This window comes from Quercus robur, chromosome 9 (genome assembly GCF_932294415.1).
Source record: "Quercus robur chromosome 9, dhQueRobu3.1, whole genome shotgun sequence".
Classification (NCBI taxonomy): domain Eukaryota; kingdom Viridiplantae; phylum Streptophyta; class Magnoliopsida; order Fagales; family Fagaceae; genus Quercus; species Quercus robur.
Window position 1 is genome coordinate 3,752,928 of NC_065542.1, and position 18,586 is coordinate 3,771,513.

General features: G+C 33.2%; 1 protein-coding gene and 2 long non-coding RNA genes across 10 annotated transcripts; 1 reads left to right on the top strand and 2 right to left on the bottom strand.

Moving 5' to 3' along the window:
• Nucleotides 1–332: 332 nt before the first annotated feature.
• LOC126700470 (uncharacterized) lies at nucleotides 333–2,339 on the top strand. The gene is made up of 4 exons (XR_007647184.1): nucleotides 333–636; nucleotides 713–978; nucleotides 1,368–1,482; nucleotides 2,108–2,339. It is a non-coding gene; the product is annotated as an uncharacterized LOC126700470 (long non-coding RNA).
• Nucleotides 2,340–2,577: 238 nt separating this feature from the next.
• LOC126700457 (uncharacterized) lies at nucleotides 2,578–8,371 on the bottom strand. Of its 3 annotated transcripts, none has more exons than XR_007647164.1 (5): nucleotides 8,131–8,371; nucleotides 7,673–7,920; nucleotides 6,105–6,169; nucleotides 3,549–3,689; nucleotides 2,578–3,134 (listed from the first exon to the last, which is right to left on the bottom strand). It is a non-coding gene; the product is annotated as an uncharacterized LOC126700457 (long non-coding RNA). The 3 variants fall into 3 exon arrangements; XR_007647163.1 differs by having other exon boundaries at nucleotides 6,066–6,169; nucleotides 7,673–7,923; XR_007647162.1 differs by having other exon boundaries at nucleotides 6,066–6,169; nucleotides 8,131–8,370.
• A 2,494-nt stretch (nucleotides 8,372–10,865) lies between these two features.
• LOC126700440 (toll/interleukin-1 receptor-like protein) lies at nucleotides 10,866–17,481 on the bottom strand. Of its 6 annotated transcripts, none has more exons than XM_050398623.1 (5): nucleotides 16,915–17,481; nucleotides 16,411–16,609; nucleotides 13,216–13,999; nucleotides 12,779–13,115; nucleotides 10,866–12,199 (listed from the first exon to the last, which is right to left on the bottom strand). In XM_050398623.1, exons 1-3 carry the CDS (start codon nucleotides 17,400–17,402, stop codon nucleotides 13,865–13,867), a joined length of 822 nt encoding a protein of 273 aa, XP_050254580.1. In that variant the 5' UTR covers nucleotides 17,403–17,481; the 3' UTR covers nucleotides 10,866–12,199; nucleotides 12,779–13,115; nucleotides 13,216–13,864. The 6 variants fall into 6 exon arrangements, with proteins under 6 accessions (XP_050254580.1, XP_050254582.1, XP_050254583.1 ...); XM_050398625.1 differs by having other exon boundaries at nucleotides 13,216–13,391; nucleotides 16,389–16,609; XM_050398626.1 differs by having other exon boundaries at nucleotides 12,779–13,391; nucleotides 16,431–16,609.
• Between the last annotated feature and the right edge of the window lie 1,105 nt (nucleotides 17,482–18,586).

An 18,586-nucleotide genomic window follows, 5' to 3' on the forward strand; every position in this document is an offset into this window, starting at 1 on the left:
AACTACTCATTGTTTAATCAATAATATATCATGATATAACACCTAAACAATGTAATGTTGTATTCTTATATTGTGATTATATTAACATAAGAGTACAATAACGTAATATTATGACGTAATGTAACATCATGCCATACCAAATGCCCCCTTAATGAATCAAACTGTTGAATAATAAGTTCTCCAAAAAAAAAAAACTATTGAATAATTAAACTCACTTTGGTCTTATTCGGTCTCTATTCAGTCCACGTTGTTCTTATTGGGTCTATTCTATGCACTTTAGTCCATTCGGTCCTATTCAATCTACTTTGGTTCTATTCGGTTCCATTTGGTAGACTTTGGTCATATTCGGTCCATTCAGTCCACTGTGGTTTTCATATAAGCTTGTGTGATAGAAGCGTTACAATAGGTTTACCAAAATGCCACTGATGGAGCTGTAACGACCAAACAAATCTCGCGGTAATGACTCTTTCTGTAACCGATTCCGAGTCAACACTACCTCCTCTCTCTGTAAACGCAATTGAATGACAATGACAACAGCGAAGAAGAAGAAGTTGATGTCATCGGCGGCATGGAGGGGCGAAGAGGAAGCCACAGAAGAGTTCCAAGACGACAACGATTGATGATTCCCTTGTCGAGGTAACTACCAGGTCTCTGTTTTGTGGTTTTTCTTTTTGTTTCTTGATGATTTGTGTTCCCGTATCTAAAATTTCAGGACTTGCTGTATCCAATGCCCTTTGTCTTCTGCAAAAGACAGCACTTTTTTCTGTCCACAATAGAGAGACCACTTAATGAGTTTCGGCTTCTAACCCACTAGCATAAATGAGGGAGAGACCATTATAGTGTTAGAAGACCATTATAGGTTGCATCTTCTAGGGTGGATTTCCTGCAAGTGTATATTGCCAAAATGGCCCATCATCAGCAAAGAGTGAGACCAGGTTTACTGATGAGACTGTCAGTCGTTATCATGTTCTGGAAGTCGTAAGATGCTTTGTCTTTTATGTATTCAATTTGATTTGGAAATTATGCTATTTTGTTTTCTTCAGGCAGAATTCCTTTTTTTATTTTTTATTGACAGTATTGGTTGGCTGTTAATATGATTGAAGCCTCAGTTTCATGAAGTGAGGTTATATATTTGAATCTTCCATGATTGTAGATTACTGAAATTATAGCATGTTCTGTTTTCCTGTCAATTGACATTTTTATAGCTTATGCGTCATTCACCGCTTGAGGTTAACAGTTTACTAGTTTACGTCTTTGTTTATTTGGTTTACTCCTCTATTTTCTTAAGGTCCCTCCCCCTTGGGGGCGGGCCATCTAAATCCATTCATAATTGAGTTTGAGATATAATACTTCTTTTGTATATGCAGTTTCTTCAACGAGTAATCGGTATTGACACCATCGTGAAACCTCTTCCACCTGCCATGGCCTACAATGTTTCCCGTAACTTGAACTTCTTCACACGCATTTTCACTCAGTTCTTTGGTAAGTTTTGATTTCTTTGTACATTTTATGGGTAGCAGAGAAGATGGAAATAGTACAATTTCTATATAACAAGACAACATCGTCACTCTTAAATAGTTTTGAGGATTCCTTTTAAGTCCCCGCCCCCTCCCCTTTTCACTGAACCTAGAGTTGTGGTATATCTGCATCATAATGAGTATGCTTGTGAAGCTTCTGAACCATTTTTAATGGATTTGGGGTTTTCAAGTCTACAATTTCATTGTAAATAACAGTTTTAATGGGTTTGATTCCTACATCTTTTTGGACAGAAATATAAATTCAGGGAGATAGTTATTTGTCTGTCTATATCTCAATTAAATATATGACCAGCAAATTACTAAATAGATATTAAAATATAATTGGTTTATAGAGATTCTCAATGTCCAATCAAGTATTTTACCTTGTAAAACTTTTAAGCTCAGAATTGGCTGACATTGCACCTGAACCTCTCAATCAATATTTAATCTTGGACATATGATTGCCTCCAAGTTCATTGAGGATTAGGTCATGTGATCAAACCTTTGACATTTTTCCTTCCATTAATGTATTGATGACTGTAACAGGCTAGCTGATATTGGATTTATAATATAGTTTATTTGATGTGTAGCATTGCAGATCCAGAAGGTATTGCAAATGCCCAGAAATCGCTTGGGATAGGACAGGAAGAGAAAGCTCGTCGTGTTCGCTAAAAAAGAAAGATAAAAGAAAAAAGGCAGTCACTAATGAACTTTCCTATCATGCTTGTGTGTAATTGAATTCTCTACCACTATATATGTTGCGTCTAGCCCTGGTTGAAACCAATGTTGCAGAGTAGAAATTCATTATTATATGCCCGAAAAGACTAGATCTTCTTAAATTTGAATTCATTATGCAATTTTCTTCCTTCCATTACCAAACATGAGAAGGTATTCTTAATTTATTTATCTTCTCATCAGCAACCTCTTAACCAATTTGAGCCAAGTTTTTCTATTGGAAATTTCTTTAATGCCACTCATAAGACACAAATGCTGTCAAGAAAAAATATAATATTTTGCATTGTGGGAGAAAATAAAAACAACAATCAAAGTATACCAAAACTTTGAACAAGTACGAGAAATTTTAATTCCTATCTTAAAATGTTAATAAATTGCATGCAGACGTTTGACATAAATTAGTCCAAAAAAGGTGCAAAGATAGCCTTTTTTCTGCCTTTGGTTTTTTGGTACAAAAATGCAGTAAGAGTTGGCTGGTAGTAAAGTTACAAGCCCCAAAAGATGTTCATAAGACTTTGAAGCGAGAGTAGCAGGGCCATTGCCTTTGCAGTGACTCCCCCAAGCACAGCATATATGAACCACTAGCGTTTTCCAACTTCCATGCACTAGTGGTCTTCAATCAGCCTTTGTTAATGCACTTTGAACGGTCAGGGATTGAGCTTCCATTCAGTTTCAAATGGCAGTAACTACAACAGACTACAATAATTATTCCTGCCAAAACTTGATTTTGCTGCATAGGGACAAAACCAATCCATTTGCAATCTCTCTGCTAGTGCTCCTCAACTGTTAGTAACTCCTCCACAACTAGATACACTAGTGCTGGTACTCACTCTCCAGCAGTTACTTTGATCCACCACTTGTATATCATAGGCTTTTGAATACCTGCAAAACAAAAGATTTAGAGCATTAGCACTTCATAAGCAGACTGTTTTGCACTTGTAAACTTCACTTTATTGCAGAGATTATGAAAAACAATCTAGAGAATATTCTAGTTTATGAAATTCTGGATCCTCCATCTATTGAGCCAACCATTGCTTCAAAGAGGAAGGACAAAATGAAATTGGTTCTATGGGTCAAATCTGACCCAAACCATACATACCGAGCAAGACTGCACTTTGGCAATAAATAATCAAAGCACACTTAGTACAATCCACTATGTTTCATTTCCACTAATCTGTTTTAATGGCCATGTACTCTTGCCAACACTTCCACACAAAAACACATATTCAAAGAAAGCTACAAGCTCCGCAGATTTCTCCATCTAAGAGCCATGAAACTCTGATGAGAATCCATTACCTGATCCCTTACTTCCAACGCATGCAGCAATTGGTAGGCTATTTTGATCAAATATCGTCCATGTGTTACATGAGGCCATATCAGTGTATCAGTTGAAATTTGAGCAGCCACTTCAGGAGAGTATAGCTCCCTAACCAGGTCCTGTTTCCAAGTCAAAGAAGCTAACTTCAAATACTTATTAACAGAAGCAGATTGTTTCGACTTTCTTAAGGATATCCCAAAATATAATACAAAAAAATGGAAATACTTCAAAAAAGAATGATTATTAAAGCATAGCATCTTGCCACTATGAAACATAATGCATCAGTCTAAATAACAAAACTAATTAGAAAGTTTTTGAGAGAACTTAAATTCTAGATATAATAAAACAACGGTAAAAACTAGAACAAGAAGCCTTACCAATCCAAGTAGGCTACCTGACGCAGGACAACCAGAACAAAATTGAAATAACAATAAAATAAAGGGATATGACCTAGAAGTCACCTAGGCCTTGCTTGGATTATTAAAGCGTAGCATCTTGCCACTATGAAACATAATGCATCAGTCTAAATAACAAAACAAATTAGAAAGTTTTTGAGAGAACTTAAATTCTAGATATAATAAAACAACGGTAAAAACTAGAACAAGAAGCCTTACCAATCCAAGTAGGCTACTTGACGTAGGACAACCAGAACAAAATTGAAATAACAATAAGATAAAGGGATATGACCTAGAAGTCAGTACCTAGGCCTTGCTTGGAGTCAACACCAAGCGGGAAAACCACTAAGAGTCAACACTTAGGGTGGACCTGGAGTCAGCATCAGACCAAAAGAAACTAAATGGCCATTTTTTCATTTATCAAAATATCAAATATCTTCTCAAGGAGTACAATAGGTTGCTTATAAAGGATTGCTAAATCCTAGTTCTAATTGGCTAGGAAACCCTAATTGCCTTATTACAAAAATAACCTTATTTCCAAATTAAAATACTAATAGCCTAATAAACTACTAGGACCTAAAACATAAAAATACAATTGACTTGCAAACATAAATAATACTAAATAATAATCTTTTTGCGTCTTCTGCATCACTACCTTCTCCAATTTTCAACCTTGTCAGCACAGTTGCTTACGCACCAGATGATATGATTAGCAATTTATAGTTAAGTCTGCTGTATGGGCAGAATTCTCTACTGTCTACTGTTGTCTTTTACTTCTAATTCTACTTGAGTCTCTTTGACAGGCTATAACCTAATTAAGTTACGATTTGGAGATAGGTCTCTTGGTTTGTTTCATCATGTGAAATAGGCACAGTCAGCTTTGCCTGCCCATGATCTGAAATTGGCATGGACAACTTGCAATGAATAATTTAATTCAGAGCAAAAGTTTCTAAAAAGGTGGAGAAACTTTCAAGTACATCAAGAGGCAAAAGCACAAAAGTCTTATGGTAAAAACTTACATAATCAAAGAGCCGCTACATGTTAAAAGAAATTTAAACTGTTAATATTATAGATTAATGAGGAAATTCATGTCGCAGCACCCATTTTCTTTCAAACTACACTGATATATATATATATATATATATATATATATATATATATATATATATAAATAAAATTAAAAAAAAAATTTATGAAACTCCTAAATGTTTTAAAAGAATAAGGAAACCCGGGGTGGGGGGGGGGGGGGGGGGGGAGGAATATCTAGCAACAAAAAGTAGAGAAAGAAGGGATTGCAATATTATTAAGGTCTCACCAATGTTCCTACACAGGCATTACATAAGACAATAACATGTATCATGATTTCATGGCTAAGGCCATTCAAATATACTTACTATTCAATGCTCTATTATGGTAGATCATTGATTCATCGTAACATGTCCAACAATCGAGTAATATATAGTTGTTCATAGCATTGTTTTGGTAATAGATAAAATTGGAATCAAATGCTTTTTACCTTGAAGATTGTCTCTTGCGAGAGCTTTTTATATAGTTGGTTACTGCACGTCTATGAACAAGCTTAGGTTCCTAATGAAGATAGCTTAAGCAAATTACCAAAAACATAACTGATGCTATGGCCTATGGATCAATCAATTATGTACAATGTTGATGATATTTGGATATATCAAGAACTCGGTTGAATGATTTGGTCAATGATTTGCATATCCACATAATTACTCATAAAAGTACGTTATGATCAAGCTCCTATTGTTTGAAATTTGAACATTCACTAACTGAGATTTGATTCTAAAGTTTGTTGTATTATGAGAATTACAGTAACGATGTCCTCAAACATGCTAATACAAATGATTTTAATAACTTTTATAATTGCTATCCTACATTAAAATAATAAAATTTTCAAAGAAAAAGAAACAAGGATAGAAAAATCAGCTGAACTCTTAAACAGATAAAGTGCATTTTCTTTGGTTGAAGGTTATTACAAAACCATAGAAAATCTTCTATGAGGAAGCTAGATGCTATGTCTTTCCAAACTAATCATTCTAATTGTGATCTATACATGAACAAGAGTGCAGATTTTACCCTGCAATCTATTAGATCGAGTGAAAATCAGAAGCATACGTGCATGCACTTGTCTTCTCTCTTGGCCATGTGACAGTTTCTCCTCATGAACAAGTCCAACAATCCTACATCAATGGGGCAACCAACACAAATCACTGAACCAAAATTACCCTAATCATTGTTTATTTTATAAAACTATTTTTTCTTTTTCTTTTTTTTGGGATTAAAAGAGTAGCTTCAAGAATGGGGATGATTCTTTTACAAATTGAACCAATCCATAAGATCTAATAATACGCATATTAAATTAACTAGGTGTACTACTATGTGTTTTTTGATCAAGGAAACAGACCAGATGAGAGCTGGAATAAGTGCCAATAATGAAGCTAAAGCACAGCTAGTAAAATTATATTTTGAAGTTAAACTTAATTAAGTAAAAGTGTCCAAAGGAAAGAAAAAAATATAGTGCAGCAATCAGCAAAACTTTAAGAAAAAATATAATTGATTAAGAAAAAAGGACAAGAAGTTCAACAATCTTTAATGATTCTTTTGTTGTAATAAGTGCCAATAATGAAGACAAGCTGCAGCTAGCAATATACGATTTAGAATTTAAAATTAAATCAAACATAAGTTCAAGCATATGCCAAAGGAAAGGAAAAAAGATGATGCAGCAACCAACAAAACTAAGAGTAAGAAGAAAGACAATGACTTAGAGGTAATCAATTTTTGTACGAGTGAAGTAAGGGGCAAATTCTCTGTGCAATGGTTTTTCAAATCTTGATTTTGTACCACACTTTTGCTTGACACATTCATTTTTGGAGAAGCAGAATTCTGCAGACTTCAGCTTCAACTTCAGCACATGCCTCCCTCCACTCACTAACTCAATACCAATAAAACCCCCAAAATACAAGATACAATGAAATTGAAAGATTTAAATACATCAAAATTTGACATTGAATCAGCCAACGCTCTAAGATCCTAACACAAACAAAATGGTACTTAATGCTTTTAGCTATGAAGATTGTCTCCTGTGAGAGCATCTTAAATAGTTGGTGGTTTCACATCTATTAACATATAGGTACAAGCATCATAGGTTTCTAATGAAGATAGTTTAATCAGATTAGAGGAAATTTTGCATTTCCAAATAAATTTCTCATAAAAGTAAGTTATGATCAAGCTCCTCATAGTTTGAATTTAGGAACATTCACTAACTACGATGTGATTCTAAAGTTTGTTGCATTGTGACAATTACAATAACAACGTCCACAAAGTTTCTAAAATGCATATATACAATATTTTAGTAACATTAAAAACTGTTGTCCTAGTTTAAAATAATAAAAATTTCAAATTTATTCAATTCTCAGAATTTTTTACTCTTTCATTGATATTTAAATATTAAAAAAAAAACAATAAAAAATCAACTTATATTGAGCTGGACTACTCATTAGTTCCAAAATTTTTGGGAGAAATGCTTAATTCTTGTTGTTAGATGTATTATAAATAAAAATTTGATGTACTGTTATTAGTATTCTTGATGCTTATCTCAAAAATAAAATAAAATCATATGCGTAATGCTGTAGGAAGAGTTGTTTGAAACATTTTAAATAAAGAAATATGTTAAATTAAATTACCTATTTTGTAAATGCCATCCAGAGATATTGGCAACTTCTTTCAAAGCATCTTTCCACCTTTGCACCTCCTTTAGATTCTTCTTAAAACGGATTTCATGTTTAACAAAGGCTCGAACTGTGTTCCTTTGTATCCGTATATCAGATGGATCCACTTTGTACAAAATTGCCTCTGAAACTGAGGAAAGCGTCATATTTCCATGTTGCTGTTGAAGGACATGATGACCAATCTTTTTGGGTACTCATGAAAGCTGCTGAAAATATACCGGTAAATCTTGAAACACAAAATAGATTTTTTTTTTTTATAAAAAAAGTACTATCAATTAAGACTGAAGAAAAAAAATTAAATGGAAAGATAAATTAGAGAAGAAGAAAACCATTTGATGCGTATTTTTCATTTCAAAGAGGGAATAATATGAGAGAAATAAATGAGATGGGTGTGTGCAAAAGTGAAAACTTACTTATTTGTGAAATGGAATTGCAGTACTGATCGTGAAAGCTAGAAGCCCTCTTGAAACATTAATTCCCTCCTTAATTAAGGAATAGGCACTGTAATTTCACACAGAGGCGTGGGGACTCAACACAAGTATTTTTTGCGTTTTTGTTTTTAAGTAGAGTGGAGTAGGCGTGCAAGGTGTCCGCTCCTTCCTAGAATATTTTAGCAAAACGATGACCCAGTGAAGTTTAGCTGATCGATAAGAGAAATGTTATATTACTGCAATTTCACGACAAATTGTAAGTTGTTATTTGGTGAAAAAGAAAAAAAAAAAAAAAAAAAAGTAGTGGCCACATATTAGAACTAATATTACCTAAGTTTTGTTGCCAATATATTATGTTCCTAGGATTACTTAAACAATAAAATTAAAAAAAAAGATGATAAAAATATTACAAGTTTTACTTAATGAAATTTACAAAGATTTCAACTATTTTATAACTGAATTTTGAATTGTCTATTTCTAATTGGTAACAATTTTGTTTGTAAGATCAATACAGTAAAACTTGTAGTACTTATAATACTATTCATAAAATTATAGGATAGCATCTAATTTTATACTCAATTTCACTGCATACTTATTTGTGCAAGTAAAAATGATGGACACTTTATGTCCACTATTGATTACATGAACACATTATTTTTTGTCAATTACCTAGGCAGACTGTCATCAGAATATATTAACCACAAAAAGAGGGGGGGGGGTACAAATTTAACTTTTCAGCATGAAATATAAAATAAAAATAGTGTTAAAAAAAAAATCAATAGTTGAGAAAAAGAATTTTGAACCATAAATATCTTAGTTAAAAACACAAACAAACAAAAAAGAATTGTTTTTGTTTTTTAAAAATTTAGAAAAACACCGAAAGCATCGGTTGACTAACAAAAACCTGTAGTTCCTTTTACCTTAGAATATAGCAGTTTCTCCATTAAATTTCCGTGATATGTACTTTGTCCCTTGTGCTATTGTTTTTCGTGAGTTAAACGGAAAATTTGAATTAAAATTTTTTTTTGGTCCAAAGGCACATTAATTTCGTTTTAATACCCATGTTATTTTGCTATAATTAAAGGGATATTGAAAATATTGAAGTTTTCCATAACACTATTGTGGGAATTTTACAATCCCAGCTTCAAAACAATAAACGGTTTTTTTTTGTTTTTTTTTTGTTTTTTTTAAATTTTAATTCCATATGGATATGGCAATACACATACCATCTAACACACTTGAAATTAAGGACCAAATTTGATAGATTGTGATATATATATATATATATATATATATATATATATATTTTTTTTTTTTTTTTGTAGTAATTTTTTTGATAGGTTAAGCCATTTTATAGTTGTACTCTGATTATGCAATTTATTATAAATCCGGTTTAAAACACTATTATTACTATTTTCGTGTGTATTCTAATAAATATTATTATTTACTAAAAAAAATAGGGATGTTTATCCCACATTGGTTGTATGTGTCTAGTGTCCACTGTTTATAACCTCAGTCTACAACTACAGAGGTTATGTCATTTTGTAGTTGTACTATGGTTATGTAATGTATTATAAACTCGGTTTAAAACACTATTATTGCTATTTTCGTGTATGTTCTAATAAGTATTACCAAATAAGTAATTTATCAAAACTAATATGATGCATCCATTTAATTTTACCAGTTAACTTTTTTCAAATAATAGTAAGAGAAAAACTTTTGTAATTTGCCAATCACAATTGGTAAGTATAAATTGTATCAGAGATAAAACAAAAATGAGACACAAAATCCAGGAAAAAATATTTATGTTCCTCCCCTTTCCCTCTGCTTTCTCGTCATCCAAATAGAAATTGAAACACAAACTAAATATAATTTTTTTTAAAAGAAAAGAAGAAGAAGAAAGAAAACAGAGAATTCGCACAAAACATTGCATAAGAGAATAGAGAGGACCTTGAGGATGCGGACCACGTTGTCAAGGTCAAGGAGACGAATATGCTTGAAACAAACAATTGGCGGTAAAAAAAAAAGAAAAATTCCGTGTGCTCAGTTTGAGAAAGAAAAAAAAAATAGAGAGACAATAATTGAAGAGGAAAACTATTATAGTAGTTAAGTTGGAGAGTTAAGGAAAGTTGTAGAAAGTTTCCTGATTGATATTGCCTTTACTATTTATTACCATATTTTATCTTTGTTTGCTTTTCTCTTACCTATCCCAATCCTAAAAAAATCAAAGTTACTGTCTTTTTGAGTTTCTCTCTACCATATCTCTATTATATTACCCAATTTATTATTTTTCTTGATTACTTGCTATTAATTATTTTAAAGTTCATTTCTTTCAGTCTATGTCAATAGTATACCGTTTTGCAGTGTTGGGAAGTTCCTGGTCGTTTCTAAATAGATTTTACATTTTTTTTTTTGATAAATTGGGATTTTTTTTTAAAGACAATTTGGGAAGGTCACATTTTACTCATATTTTTTGTCAGGTTTGAATTTTTTGTCTTTGCTTTTTGAGTAGCAGATAAGATAGACTATAGTACAAATTCTATAGAACAAAACAGCATGGTCACTCTTAATTAGTTCTAAAGAATAACGACTATTTCTATAACATCACATGAACTCTCTCACAGAGTTGTCATTACTCGTTGGTGCCAATCATGCCATGGCGATGCTCAAAGTCAGAAAGAAGAAAGAAAGAAGAAGGACAAGTCCAAACTCCACGATTAAAAAAATGTATATAAGATTTACTCAGCTAGAGCCATTTTATAGTTTATTGAAATGCCCTTATTTAAATTAACAGGAGAATTTTACATAGATTTTCTCAGAAAGAAACGAATATCTTCTATAATGTCTTAAAATGCAGACACTACAAAGCCATAAATTAGTCTAAAAAATCTGTAGTGGTTTTCTGATACAGTAATGCCAGAAGAGTTGCCTAGTAATAAAGTTGCAAGCTCCAAAAGAAGCTCCTTTGAAGCAAGAGTAGCCAGGCCCTTGTCGCAGTGACTCTCCTATGCACAGCATATATACACTACTAGTGTTCTTCATTTTCCATCTTCTATGCACTTGTGGTCTTCAATCATCGCATGAAGTTGCCAAGGAACCTTCTTTCCCAAACTGAGGTCCTCCACTCCTTCAGTACTTATTGAAACAAGTCTGCAAAAACCAAGCTATATGGACTTAGTTAATGCTTTTCGAACAGCTGGGCGTCAAGCTTCCATTCAGTTGCAAGTGGCAGAAAGGTTTTCCTGCTAAAACATGATTTTGCTGCATAGGCACAAAACCAACCCATTTGCACTCTCTCTGCCAGTGCCCCTTAACTGTCAGCAACACCTGCTATCCGTCCACAACTAGATACACTCTTGCTGATACACTCCTACAATTAATCTGACCCACCACTTGTACATCATAGGCTTGTGCATACCAGCAAAACAAAAGCTTTACTAAGAATTATCACTTCATAATCAGACTATTCTGCACCCTCAAACATCACTTTATTGCAGTGATACCCAAGGCCTGCAGAGTTATGATAAACAATCTGGGGATCATAACAGATTTTTGTTAATGAAAATTTGGATCCTTTGTTTACTGAGCCAACCATTGCTTCAAAGAGGAAGGACAAATGAACTCAGTCCTGAGGGTCAAATCTGACACAAACCATACAGACCAAGCAAGACTGCACTTCAGGAATAAATTATCAAAGTTTTCCTCTTCTTCATTGCATAAGACACAGTATCAATCACTATGTTTCATTTCCACTATTCTGTTTCTATGGCTAAGTACTCTTCCCAAAACTTCCAAACAAAAACTCTTAACTTCAAAGGAAGCTTCAAGCTCCACAGATTTCTTCAAAAAAGGGCTATAACCCTACGATGAGAATCCATTATCTGAGTTTCCCTTATTTCCAATGCATGCATCAATTGGTAGCCTATTTTGACTGCACATTGACCATGTGTTACATGAGGCCATATCAGTGTATCAGAAACTCCTCACCTTCAGATACAGCAAGCTAAATTTGAGCATCCACTTCGGGAGTGTATAGCTCCCTAACCAGGTCCTGTTTCCAAGTCTAAGTGTAAAGTTAAGTTCAAATACCTACTAACAAAAGCATATTGTTTTTACTTCCTTAAGAATAAAGCAAAATATCAACAACAAAAAAAATTGTAAATACTTCTAAAAAGAAGGGCAATTATATAGCATCTTTCCACTATGAAATATAATATGTAATGACCCCACCTCAATTGTGTAGATATTGTCCACTTTGGAGCCCATATCCCTTACGCTTTTGTTCTTCCCCCAAAGCACACAGCAATGGGGAAAAAGGCTTCTACACGTTAAAGGAAGATCACTCCTTATGAACGCATCCCCATGTGCTTCCCTAGGCGATGTGGGATTCCATGGGGATGTGTTTATAAGGAGTGATCTCCCTTTAATGTGTAGAAGCCTTTTTCTCCATTGTTGTGTGCTTTGGGGAGAGAACAAAACCATTATGGGTTTAGGCCACAAAGAGGACAATATCTACTTAGTTGGGGCAAGGTCGTTACATAATACGTCAGGCTAAATAAAAAGACCAATGAGAAAACTTAAATTCTAGATATAATACAACAACAAAAACGACTAGAACAAGAGGGCTTACCTATCCAAGTAGGCCACCTTCTCCATTTTTCAACCTTGTCTATATAGTTGCTTGCCTGCTTGGGTTTGATTACTGTAAAGATGAATATGCACCAGATGACAGAGTTAGTAATTTATAGTTTAGCCTGTTGTATGGTCAGAATTCTCTACTGTCTACTGCTGTCTTTTAATTCTAATTCTAATTGAGTCTATATGATGGTATATAGCCTAATCAAGTTACTATTTGGAGATAGGTCTTTTGGTTCGTTCCATCATCTGAAATGGGCATGGTCAGCCAAGGAGCCATCTTTCCCAAACAGAGTTCCACCACTCCTCTACTACTTATTGAAGGAGCAAATCTGCAAAAAGCAAGTTGTATAGCCTTAGTTAATGCTTTTCGAACAGCCAGGCATCTAGCTGCCTGCCAAGGTTGCATATGGCAGAACTGCAACCACCTACCAAAAATTTTCCTGCCAGTGCTTGATATAGCTACAGCCAAAATCAACCCATTCATACCCTCCCTGCCAGTGTCCCTCAAAGCAACACTTAGCAATCCTCCACAATTAGACACACTTGCCTTGGTACATTCCTGCAGTTACTCTGATCTGCCTGGTGCATTATAGACTTATACATACCTGCAAAACAGAGCTTTACTAAGCATTAGCAGTTCTGAAGCAGACATTTTTGTACCCTCAAACATCATTTTAGAGAACATCACATGCATATTCCAGTTTGTGAAAGGTTAAAATCCTCCATCAATTGCGGCAATCACTGCTTCAAAGAGCAAGGATAAATGAACTCAGTTCTAAGGGTCAATTCTGAACCAAACAATACAGATCAAGACAGCACTGCAGGAATAAATGATCCAAGTTTTTCCCTTCCTCACTGCATAAGACACAACTACTATAACTCACTATGTTTCATTTTCACTATTCTGTTTTAATCAGTTAAGTCCTCATGCCAAAACTTCCACAAAATAAATAAATAAAATAACTTCAAACTTCAAAGGAAGCTTCATGATCCACAAGATTTCTCCATCTAAGAGTTATGACCCTTAAATTAGAATCAATTGTCTTATTTTCCTTACTTCCAATGCCTGCAGCAATTGTTAGCCTATTTTGACCTCATATCGACCACGCATTACATGAGGCCATATCAGCTTATCGGTAACACCTTGCCTTAAGATAGGGGTAGATAAAATTTGAGCAGCCACTTCAGGAGAGTATAGCTCCCTAACCAGGTCCTGTTCCAAGTCAGTGCAAAGATAACTCTAAATACCTATTAACATATACAGATTCTTTTGACTTCAAGATAATGCAATAATATAAATTTTTCAAAAAAGGAATGACAATTATTCATATACATATATTTGAATGATTCTCAAAGTGTAGCATCTTTCCACAATGAAAGATAATACATCAGGATTAGAATAACAAAACCAAAGGGAATGATACTTCAAATCTAGATGTAATACACCAAAGAAAGATAACTAGAACAGGAGAGCTAATCAGGCTTCCTTCAATTTTTAACCTCAACTACTCAGTTGCTTGCCTGTTCGAGTCTGATTACTGTAAAGACGAATATGCACCAGATGATTTGGTTAGTAATTTATGATTTAGTTTTGTCATATGCTCAGGTTTCTCTACTGTCTACTTCTGTACTTTAATTCTAATTCTAGTTGATTCTCTTTAACAGGGTATAACCTAATTATAATACGACTTGGGGATAGGTCTTTTAGTTTGTTTGATGTCTTAAGTGGGAATGAAGATTATTAAAAGGTGGAAAAACCATCAAGTATATCAAGAGGCAAAACACAAGTCGTATAGTAAATACTTACATAAATAAAGAGTCTTGATACAAATTAAAAGAGTTTTAAACTTTTAATATTACAGATTGATGAGGAAATTCATACTACAGCATCCTTTTTCTTTCAAACTCAACCAACATCATATATGAAACTCCTAAACGTCCAGAAAGAAGAAGAAAGGGGTGGGCTGGGGGAAGAAGAAAAGAAAAATCTAAGTAACAAAGAGCAGAGAAAAAAGATTTGTTACTTTCAAATGGGATTGAAATATTACTAAGGTCTCACAAAGGCTTTTACACATGCATTACATAGAACAATGATATGTATGATGGTTTCCATACATTGCAGAATACAAGGAGCACATGACAAAGGCTATTTACTAATAGTTACAATTCCACATTTTATTATGTGGCAGGTCTAATAATCGAGTCATTGACAGCAATGTTTTGGTGACAGATAACATCAGACTTGTTTTTGCTTTGAAGATTGTCTATCGTGAGACCTTTTTATTTAGATGGTGATTGCACATATATATACAAGCTCAGATTCCTAACACTCATAGTTAAGCACTTTACCAGAAAATATCACCAATACTGAAGCATATTGTTTTCAGTAAACCCATGGATTTATCAATTATCAGCAATGTTTCTGATATTTTGATATATCAAAAATTTGGAATGCTTTGAAATTATCCACATGGTTGAACTTTTGATTAACATTCACTAACTGCAATTTGATTCTAAAGTTTGTTGGTTTATGAGAATTACAATAATAATGTCCTCAAACATGCTAATACAAATCATCTTAGTAACTTATATGTGTTTAGCATTATGACTTCAACAGAATTTGTTCCCCAATAATCAGGAATAATGAGATTAGAATAATTAGAAAGAATTTGTAAGAATATATATATATATATATATTCAGGGTTAGATTTGTCAACTTACAGTATTGTTCTTCAATACATTAATGATATTCTCATACATCCATAACCTACTACATTCACCAGGCTCTCTGAGGGATTCACGAGAATCACAACAAACAATTTCATGACCCATTTGTTGTAGCAAATCATGCATCCACAAAGTTCCCTCTTCATCAATGGTTATGAGAGATTTATCCACAAGGACTTCAATATTGTAGTCTGGGTAGTAACCAAAACTTTCTAGAATATCTCTTATGCAAACTTTTTTCTCTCCTTTGAAGAAACATGCAATATCTAAAAACAGCTCTCTCTCTATAGCTCTTAGCCCATCATAACTTATTTGAAGTATATTCAAAATGTCTCTATTAGGTTTTGCTTTTAGGAAATCTAGAGCACTTCTCCATACCTCAAATCTTTTACCAATTAATGAAGAACCTAAAACTTTAAGAACTAAAGGAAGGCCTTTAGCGTAACTCACAAACTCCATAGAAAAAGCCACAAAATTTTCTTTAGGACGGGGTTTGTTGAAAGCTCTCCAACTAAAAAGCTCCAAAGCCTCATCATCATTCAACCCATTAGTTGTATATACATGATCAACTCCATGTTTTCACAACAAATGGCTATCTCTACTTGTTACAATAATTCTACTCCCAAGACCAAACCAATCACATTTCCCTACTAGTGCTTCTAGTTGTTCTTTTTCATCCACGTCATCAAGAACAATAAGAAACTTTTTATTGCGTAGTCTACTCTGTATAACACCGATTCCCATACTAACATTCCATATATTTATTGTACTTTCCATGAGAATCATAGAAAGAAGTTATTTTTGCAAAGAAATTAGACTTTGAATTTTAGTTTCTTCTCTAACATTAGCAATAAAGTTGGAGGTTTCAAAATTACCAGAAATTCTCTTAGAAATTACTTGTGCAAGAGTTGTTTTACCCATTCCACAAATCCCTACAAAGCCAACACCACCCGACGCTTCATCTACATATAAATCCAAAAGTTCCTTCACACGGGATTCTATTCCAACAAGGTTGTTGGAAATAGTACTTTGGACTATAAGATCCAATTCGCTTGATATCCTTTTGAGGATTTCTTGGATAACTATTGATTCATACCTACAAAGAAGATAAAGATAGCAAAATATTAATTTTGATGACTGTATATTCATATCATATATAATATATTAAGGTGTTCCTAAAGTTTTCCTTCTGGCAATATATAGCTTTGTTGACACCTAATTCTTGTTAATAGGGTTTATAAAAAAAAAATAAAGGGTTTGAGAGAAATCTACTACGAAAAGAAGTATGCATGAGTTATTCAGTAATAGACTACCATGCCTCAAACAAAGTAAAAATTCTTCAATCAAACCAAAGTCCAATTTAAGCTTATATATAATTACTCTGCAAAAGACAAATGTTACCTATCATTTAAATGCCATCCGGAGATATTGCCCACTTCTTTCAAGGCAGCTTTCCATGCTTGCACATCCTCTTTGTTAACCTTGGGATCTTTTTCATGCTTCTCAAAGGCTTCAGCAAGTGTACCCGTCTGGTTCCGCACATGAGAGGGATCAGCATGGTAGAAGATGGGCAAAACTGTCAACTTGGTCTCTTCTATGCACTCAACAATCTTTGCTAATTCAATCAAGCACCACCTTGAAAAAGCGTAATTTCTCGAGAGAACGATGATTGCATATTTGGAGACTTCTATTGCTTTCAAGAGTTCCGGAGAAATATACTTTCCTCTCACAAGTTTCTCATCGTCTCTGAAAGTATTAATACCCCTTTTTTCCAAAGCAGTGTAGAGATGGTCAGTAAAATTCTTGCGGGTGTCAACGCCGCAAAAACTAAGGAAGACATCGTATTTCCTAGAAGAAGAAGAAGAGGAGGCGGCTGTATGAGTGGCCATAGAAGGAATTGTTAGCAATTGGATCAGAAGAGAGAAGCAAAGAAATAGTTTTCAGTGAGTAAATTGACGCGCCGTTGACCGGCCAGAATACAGATTATTGCAGGAGAGAGAATAAGGAAAACAAAATTGGTGCATTAATTCATGTATAATAATTATTATTAAATTAGCTTGAAAGTTGAAACAACAGTTTTTTTTTTTAAATAGAAATTTATCGCTTTTTAATTTCTAACTAATAGTAGCTTTTAATAATTGGCCACTTAAGTGAAGGGATTAAAAGTAATCTCTTTTAATTTTGAAAATAAATAAATAAATAAATTACAAAATCACTCATGATTTTTTTTTCATAATACAATACTAGTTTCTATTAGGGAGAGAAGATTTAAATTGAGGCATATTTACAAGGCTCTTGGAAGTTGGAACTCATGAATCAAACTTTAGAAGTCAACCATGTATAAGTTTTAAATTTTATTTTACAATTAATTTATTTGAAGATTTTATTTTGAGATTATTTTATATTATTTATAATAAATTTTATCAAATTTTATTAATACAATTTTTTACACATGAAATGTATGAGTTTGAAGTCTGGCCACTTTTCAATTCAATTTTTCAACAAAGTAAATATAATTGTAGATTCTAATTAGCTCAACCAGGAAAGTTTCTTATCATTAAATAAAAAATCTCAAATTCGAACCCCTCATACAACAAAAACCAACTTATATCTAAGATTGGTGATAAAAAATAAATAAATAAGAAGAAAGAAAAAGAAAGAAAAGAAGTAAGACAATCTTTTTACAATTTTTTTAAAAATTAATCTTTTTTTTTTAAAAAATAAACTTAAAAGCCTTTTCATATGTAGTATCTATTTGGTAAAGATTATTTTTGCCAAATTATTTTACCATTCAGTTTATTCTTGCTACTATTCTTGGGTCTCACTGTACTTTTTGATACTATTCATAGGTCTTACTGTACTATTTCAACTAACTTTTACCTTTATCTACGGTATTTCCAGTTTTAGCAAAATAAACGGATCTCAAACGAACCCGTAGAAAGGGGGATGGGGAATTAAAAAAAAAGAGACAAAAATAAAGCATGTCACAACCTCAAAATTTTAGAAAAATATTCTAAATTGTCTTCCTTAATCCTTTCTATTCATATTGGAGGTGGTAAAAGTAAAAGTAAAA

Coding starts and splice junctions, on each gene's coding strand:
- LOC126700440 (XM_050398623.1), bottom strand. CDS start 17,402: ATGGCCACTCATACAGCCGCCTCCTCTTCTTCTTCTTCTAGGAAATAC. Junction 16,610..16,914: donor GGATGGCATTTAAATGATAG/GTAACATTTGTC, acceptor TCTTCTTTGTAG/GTATGAATCAATAGTTATCC. Junction 14,000..16,410: donor GTAAAACAACTCTTGCACAA/GTAATTTCTAAG, acceptor GACTTGGAACAG/GACCTGGTTAGGGAGCTATA.